The 8,093-nt window shown below is 44.0% G+C and overlaps 2 protein-coding genes across 2 annotated transcripts in view; both read right to left on the bottom strand.

Moving 5' to 3' along the window:
• Positions 1 to 924, bottom strand: part of LOC119413739 (rap guanine nucleotide exchange factor 1-like) — a 39,032-nt gene extending 38,108 nt beyond the window's left edge. The window contains exon 1 of the mRNA XM_037680794.1: positions 897 to 924. Within this exon, the coding sequence (XP_037536722.1) occupies positions 897 to 924 (28 nt within the window). The remainder of the gene's footprint in view (positions 1 to 896) is intronic.
• A 2,970-nt stretch (positions 925 to 3,894) lies between these two features.
• LOC119413738 (dynamin-1) overlaps positions 3,895 to 8,093 on the bottom strand; it is a 29,532-nt gene continuing 25,333 nt past the window's right edge. Inside the window, exons 21-23 of the mRNA XM_037680793.1 lie at positions 7,792 to 7,946; positions 7,546 to 7,716; positions 3,895 to 4,042 (exon numbers count right to left, since the gene is read on the bottom strand). Of these exons, the coding sequence (XP_037536721.1) occupies positions 3,982 to 4,042; positions 7,546 to 7,716; positions 7,792 to 7,946 (387 nt within the window). The 3' untranslated portion in view covers positions 3,895 to 3,981. The remainder of the gene's footprint in view (positions 4,043 to 7,545; positions 7,717 to 7,791; positions 7,947 to 8,093) is intronic.

Genomic DNA, 8,093 nt, shown 5'->3' with positions numbered 1-8,093 from the left:
CTGCATAAAAACCTTATTAATAAAAAGCTGCATAAAAACCTTATTAATAAAAAGCTGCATAAAAACCTCATTAATAAAAAGCTGCATAAAAACCTCATTAATAAAAAGCTGCATAAAAACCTCATTAATAAAAAGCTGCATAAAAACCTTACTAATAAAAAACTGCATAAAATGGTTGCACAGCTGAGTGGATGCTTCCAAACCAGCCGTCTGTGGAGAGTTAAGAGTCAGTGATGCTCAAAAGAACACGCCGGTTGTGTCTGTGAGATAAAATCCAGTCATTCTGACATGAGGCCTGTCAGCTTTTAGCCAATCTTTCTCCATTTTATCTTTTAGCAAACCTTTAACAACGTTTGGTTTTTAGCTAGCACTTTGTAACTTTTAGCTAATGTTCTGTTATAGGACTTCAGCTATGGTTTTGTTTCTTTTAATTTTAAGCTGATGTTTGCTCCTTTTAGCTAGTGTTTTGCTACATTTACCTAATGTTGTTCTTCCTATAGGCTTTTAGCAAGTGTAATGCTAATTTTAGCTAATGTTTTTCTACTTTTAGCTTAAAGAACACAGTTTTGGCTCCCTCTGCCCATTTCAGCTGTCATTCAGCGCTCTGTTCAGAGCAAAGGTTATTTCTGTGGTTTACTGTTGGGCTGAAGGCCTGAGGTGAGGAGGAAGTGTAAAGTTAATGGTTTAAATGAAGTCAGAAACTTTAATTTGACTTACTGCTCTTTTCTTCGGCTGTCATGTGGAATGTAAGTGTTCAGCTGTTGTAATTTCTGATTCTGTCATATCTGCACTGTGCTGCGTTCAGGGTCAGATGACATGTTGGACACTTACACTCTTACTCCTAAAGACCCTCCTCTCAGACAGGAAGTGAGAAGTTCTTGAAGAAAAGGACTCACCTGTCTTGGTGTCGGAGCGGGAGGACATGTCTTCAGGTGGGACAGGGACAGTTTATTCCTTTGCTCTCATGTCGAACCACTCGGATTCTGTTGATTGTTGCGTCTCTTCCTTCCTCCTTCTCTTCTTCCTCTTTCTGGGTGAAAGTCAGCCTTGCTGTAACTATGACAACCGTGATGCTGAGATGTCTTCATCAGCATCCTGCAGCGCCACCTGCTGGCGGTGGACAAGCAGCACGAGGACAGCTGAGCAGGAAGGAGGTCAAATGTTTGACAGGAACGTTCCTGTACTTCCCCTCCTGCTGCCCTGGGGCCAAGACGACAGATGAGGCCTCGTGGGTCGTGGGCAGCAGGAGGGTCATCGCCTGCTGCGCTTTACAGAAAGCTGGTGTGGTAGTAGCTGAGAGTGATTCCCTCAGTGTTGCTCATCTTTAATGCACTTAAACATCAACCATATTTGTCTGTTAGCAAAATATCTCATGAATCGCTGGATGGAGTTTGACAACAGATTAGTTCAAGATGGCCACCACAGTTAACACCAGCCAGCACAGAAGAGGCAGTAAGCCAGGTCAGTTTTACAGACGGAGCTAAATTTGTTGTGGCGGCAGCAGCGAGCGACATCTTGGTCTTAGAGTCTTGGACTGAAACCACACACCTGTCCTCGTCGCGAGACGAACCCCGACCAAGACTCAGCGGGTGACAAGCAGCCAGCAAGGACGGCTCGGCCTTCACCAGCCGTTCAGTTCACCGTGGCTTCTTCCTGTCCATGTCCATCAGTCTCTGCAGGAAGTGGGGGACACTCTGGACAGGTCTCCAGTCCACAGAGACCTGTCCAGGGTGCCTAAACGCAGTCAGTGCTCCACTTTTAGCTACTCTTTTGTCAGTTTTAGCTTTTAACAGTTTTGCTGTTGGAAACTTTAAACTTTTTAGCAACCTTACTTACTAGCTGAGCGTTTTTAGCTTTTAGCTACTTTTTGCCATCTTTAGCTTATTGCTACTGTTGTGCTGGTGGATGCTTTTTGCTCATTTTAGCTGTTCATCACTCAATTGCTGTTTTTACATTTTAGCTATTGTTTTGCTGATCTATGTGTTCGGCTAATGTTTTTAATGTTAGCCTTTAGCTGTGGTTGTGCTAACTTTAGCACCTTTGGGACACGGAGACCCACTAGGGAGTTACCAAGCAGGTGAACATGCATGAAACCGGAGTACCCGGAGAGAACGCTCCATCTTGAAAGGCTGTGAGGCGACGTGTCTAGCCGCTGCACCACTGCGCTGCCGCTGGTTTTAATGAGTTTGTAAAGACGACTCGACGACTGCGTTCACATTAACAACTTTATTCATGTGTTCGTTGGCCGGTCACACAACACAAGTTTACACAAGAACACACAAACACACACCTCAGTGTGGGCACGTTTCACAGGAATACACACATTTATCACTTGGATATATTCTTCATCTGCCGTGGACTTGAACACAGAATGTCTGGAGACGGATGTGCAACACATGACCGAGCATGCTGGCACGAACACGCCACAGCTGAACGCAGCTCAGAGCTCCACTAACGCTACGACATCACCACGACACGAAGAGCAGGCGGAGCAGAGACACCAGAAATCAGATTATTGATCAGAGCTGATGATCACTACGGTTCAACTCCTGGAACACCACGAGTTCATCAAACATCCAGGAAGTACAGACAGAATCATTCCATACACTTCCTCTACAGATGATGTAAAACAACCACTTCCTGCTGCTGCCCCTCTCTGATTGGCTGTTGATTACAGGTGGGGCACACCTGCCTCAGGTAAACAAACCAAACGTGCTCCTCAGGAAGGATCCTCAGAGGCGACTCGTCGTCAGACACTGCTGCAGCATTTCATTCTTCTCTGCGTCCTCAGAGGGGACAAAACTCCCACAATCCTTTGCTCTAATTCAAATTATACATGTGGACAAATTTGATTGTGCTCTGGTTAAATGAAGAAGAAGAAAACAAAAGTCACTGAGATAAACTGAAACAGACAAAAATATTTTTAATTTATTAAAACATTAAACTGAAGAAAATCTTCTTCTTCTTTTTATAACTCTGCTGGGCCAAGTGTCAACAGCTGCTTTTATTAATTCATTTTAGTCACATTTTCTTTTGATTACTTGTGTTTCGAGTTATTTCAGTGATCTTTGTGCGCTTTTTAAATAAACGATTTATCAGCGTCTGCTGAATAAATCAACGACAGAATTTATTCAAACTGTATTTTAAAAAGTTTTGACGCCTAAAAAGCCGAGTTATTTCTTAAAGCTGTTCAGTTTTAGTTGTTTGCATTTAAGGTTGAGTCTACTCGGACCCAAACCCAGAAGTCAGAGCGGTTCTGTTCGACGGTCAGAACTCGGAAGGATCCGTTCCACGAGGGAAGCAGCTTCAGTTTCTGGGAAACTCAATCAGGAAATGATCGCACTTCTAACAGGGTCCACTGGACTTTCAGATGGTCAGAACCAGCTGGAGTCCAGCAGAGCAAACATCTGGATCCAGTAAGGCCCAACAGAAACCAGCTAGAGTCACCTGACAACATACAAAGTGTCAGAACCAGGTGGTTCTGGAGGTGTTCGACTGGGCAGAACTGGTCTGGATCCAACCATGTTGAACCCAGCAGAACCAGATCAGAGGGTAGTTTAAAGAATTAGCTGATCCAGAAAGTTTCATGTCAGAACACACGGTGAATAAATAATCATAAATAAAACGATACGTAAACTTTACACTGTAAAGAAATCCTGAGAACATCTCAGCTTCAGACGAAAAGAAGAAACTGAAAAAACAAGAACAACCAGGAACTGATGAAGGACGTCACCGGGTCCTGATCTCAGACCAGCCATTCAGACGTCTTCACTTCTACAGCGTCTCCAGAGTTCTTCTCAACGTCAACCAAACGTTTCTGATGGAGGTGAGACAGACAGGTAGCACACCTGTCTCACCTCCGTCAGCTGACACAGCTTCAGTACCGCAGCCATCAATTCATCAACATCTTCTAATAATTATTATTAATAAGATTCACAGAAGCACAGTTCAACAAAGACACAAACACAAACTCGCTTCACGTTAGCCCTCAATAGACGACTGGGGGCTTTCTCCGTGGGCGGGGCTACCTTTACTGGGACGACTGGGGAAAAATAACAGAAAACACAAAGAAAGAGAAAACAGGAGAGTGAATCAACAGAAATATGTTCGGTAGAAACAGACATCTGTCAGAACCAGTTAGAACCCATCAAAACCAGTTAGAACAAGGTGACACAAGACGAACCCAACGGTAACCCGTCGGAATAATTTGGACCATAACAAAACAAGCTGGGTCATAAAGGCCCAACTTTACCAGCTGGATCCACATGGACCCATCAGAACTGTGTGGGAGCAGGTAGAACTTTGTTCTGGTTCTAAAATCAGAAGTGTTTTTCTTAAAGGGGGTTTACCCCTGGGAGGGGGGGTACAGTCAGCACCCTCAAAGAAAACATGACCTTTTCAAACCTTTAAGCATCTCCTTTTTAATGTTATAATAAATAATAAAACTCATCAGCTAGTTGAAACATTGTAAACAGTCACTGTTCAATGAAAACCAACAACTAGTATGTAGAGTTTGAAAAGGGGTTACCCTTGAAGAGGGGGGTACTGTCAAGACTCACAGAGAAACCTGCATCTCATCTTTAAGGGAATGAGAGCCAAGAGGTCAAAGGTCGCCTCTGAGTGACAATGACTTTAAAAAAGTGATTAATTAAATCCAGTATGTATTGTTTCAGAGCTGTAAAAGGCTAGATGCCAGGTGGATCCAGCAGAATCTACAAGGAACCAGATCTGTCCTACAGGACCAGCTTGAACTGGGCTAAAACGAGACAGGATGTTCTGCGCCAAGACTGGAACCTGTTGAAACCAGCTGGTTCTATCCAACTGAGACCTTTAGGAATCAAATGTAGAAGTACAAAAGATACAGAAATGAAAAGGAACCAGATAGAACTTGTTTGGACTACTTGGACCAATCAAATCTTAAGGTTGAAGTCTTCTCCTCAGACAAACAGTGTCAACTTATTTTTTTATATATGAATGTTTCTGTTCAGCCCTGAGACGACTTCTGTTGTGACTGAACTGAACTGAATTGAAACGATGGTAACCTGAAAACAGTTATAGGGAGAAAAAAAAACTATATTTTTGTATGACTGTTCTGGAACCAGTCTGAAAACATTTAAAGGATGTTTGATTCATCTGAAACACTTGAGGACCTCCTAGAAGCTGCTCCTGGAACTACGAGGAACCACACAGAACTAGAATCACTTGGAGTCTTCAGGAGCCTGTCAGAATCAGCTGGTACCAGGACCTAATCATTATTAACCACAAAGTCTGAACCAGAACTGACCCCAAAAAAACAAACAAAAAACATTTTTTACATTTTTGTTTGCTTCTTTTTGTTCTCTAAACGTGTCACCATAAGAAATCAACATTCTACAGAAACCAGGAGACATTCTGGTTCCACAGTTTGAGCCAGATAAGCAGCTGGAACCCCACTGGAAACATTTGTGAGCATTACTGCATCAAGTTCATCTTTAATGTGTGCTTCAGTTGTGCATATGTGTGAGGGCGGAGTCAGGGGGCGGAGTCTGAGGCTGGTCTGGTGGATCGGGATGGAGATGCTGGAGCTCTGCGGCTGACAACAAACAACAACAAAACAACAGACAGACAGTTACAGGTCGATGGAGCGTTCTAGAATGTGGCTAACTATGATGCAGAGGAAGTGGGCGGGGTCACGGATGAAGAATCTGATTGGATAATGACGCACATAAATACACACAGAGGAGGTGAGAGACAGTGACATCACAAGGACAGCTGACGTACCATTGGTGAACTCCTCACTGGTCACTGATCGAGATTCTGAAAGAATAACCATATATGGTCAATATGAGGAGGAGGGGCTTGGGGGCGGGGCTATCACTGACATACCTCTGAGCTTCCTCCTTTGCCTTATAAGGTACTGATAGAACACGATCACACAAACAGAGAGGAAAAAGACAGACAGATGCACAGACAGGTGGACAACAAGACTGTCAAGTAAAAAGACATAAGACAGAGTCCTGCAGACAGACAGGTAGGGAAAGTGCTGGATGGAGGGTCAAACAGGCAGGCAGAGAGAGAGAGAGACAGGAAGAAAGATGGACAGAATGATGGAGAGAGAGACTGGTATGTTTTCTATGGATGCCTGGGTGGTGAGACAGCCGAACAATGATCCCGTCTCATTAATGTGTCTTCTAGAGACAATTGTGGACAGACAGGTGAAACTGAGACATTAAGGGGAAGATGACGGGTTGATGGAGGGATGACGTAACATGAGGGATAAAGAAAGATTATTCTTTCTTTTCTGTGTCCGTGGAGGTTGTTTGTGGATCGCTGCTTGGTGTTCTACAGCACCAACAAAGAAGAAGCAACTTCCTGTTTGAAGAAGTAACTTCCTGTTTTGAAGAAGTAACTTCCTGTTTGAAGAAGTAACTTCCTGTTTGAAGAAGCAACTTCATGTTTGAAGAAGTAACTTCCTGTTTGAAGAAGTAACTTCCTGTTTGAAGAAGCAACTTCCTGTTTGAAGAAGCAACTTCCTGTTTCAAGAAGTAACTTCCTGTTTGAAGAAGTAACTTCCTGTTTGAACATGGGTCTGTTCAAGCCTGTTCTCAGATCAGCTCTGCGTTCAGTCTCCAGCTTCAACACAGCCTGAAGCGAGTGAACCCTTTCAACTGATTTTATAAACAGGAAGTGATGAACTTAGGAGAATCTTTTTCAGTCAGCAGGGCTTCAGTGTTGTGTGTTGAGGCTGAAGGGACGCTCTGATCTGAACCCCTGGAAACATTCACGCTGCATTCAAGGAGGCCGCAGTGTGGGAAACCACAGATTTAAGACTTGATCACTTACAGTCATCTGAAACAACTTTAATGTTGCAAAAAGGTTTGATTCATTTTGTCTCTTTGTCCTTCATTGGATGTTTTGTACAGTTAAATAATATAAAACTGTGATTTTGTAGCATCACATTATTTTGGCAGCAAATACTGGTACTTCATATTTTTCTCTATTTTCACAGGATTCAAGTAAAAATGTTTTATCATGCTGAGCACGCAGTTAATCGTGTTGTAAAGCACACATTCAATCATGCCAACAATATTTTTAAAATACCATTTTGGGTTTTCGTCTTATAAAAATTAGTTTTTTTGTTTGGTTTTGAATATTTAATTTCCCTCTGGGATTAATAAAGTATATAAATATATATATATTTTTAATTCACTTCACAGTTCCTGAAAAGGCAGCTGCAGATCTGAGCTGTTCTACTAAACTCAAAGTAATTCATTTAAATCATTTGATCAAGTTTAACGGTTTTCATTTGTTCAAAACATTAGGTTTTGTATCCAGAGGACAAAAAGACTATAAACTGAGTAAGTTGCAGTAAAACAAAAAGTTTTCAGGTATTTTCTTGCATTAAAATGTGAATCATGTGGCATGTTCAGCTCTCCGTACTCTAACAACCCTTTCAGGTGGACCTGAGCCGGTCCAACCGGTCTGAGACCTGCACACTGTGAGACGGAGGCTCAAAGACCCAACCCTGCAGAACCAGAGCCAGGCTGAACCGCTCACTGCACTAACCTCGGGACTCCAGGTGGGGGCGCTCTGTTGGGGCGTGAAGGGACCGAGGGCGGGGGTCCTGGATCAGGTGACACAGCGGGACGAGATGGAGGGCCCGGGGCAGCGCGGCCCCCCGGTCGAGGAGGACCCGGAGGGGCCCTACGTTGGGGAGTTGGACTGGACATTGGAGACCTGTGGAGACCGGCAGAGTCTCAGAGGCGCTGCTCAAACTGTTCACGAGCATCAGATGACCTGTTAGAAGATTACCTGCGTCCAGACGGCATCCCCATCACCTGCAGCCACGAGTCATCAACAGGTGGAGGTGCTGCCGTGGTAACAGTTGTGGTGCTGATGTCACCGATGATGTGCAGGCCCTCTCGCAGGGCATGGTACATTCGGAGCATATCGTCACGCCGCTGGGCCTGGACCAAGTACAAGGACAAATTCAGGGACAAAGACTGGGACACAATCTGGAGCAGCTGAGAGGTCTCACCTGTCTGTGATCTGAGGTCTCACTTGTCCGTGATCTGAGGTCTCACCTGTCTGTGTGAGGTCTCACCTGTCTGTGG

The sequence above is a fragment of the Nematolebias whitei genome, chromosome 8 (genome assembly GCF_014905685.2).
Source record: "Nematolebias whitei isolate Nwh7 chromosome 8, NemWhi1, whole genome shotgun sequence".
Lineage (NCBI taxonomy): Eukaryota > Metazoa > Chordata > Actinopteri > Cyprinodontiformes > Rivulidae > Nematolebias > Nematolebias whitei.
Note: the sequence above shows the minus strand (reverse complement) of the source record. Positions and strands in the feature narration are given on the sequence as shown.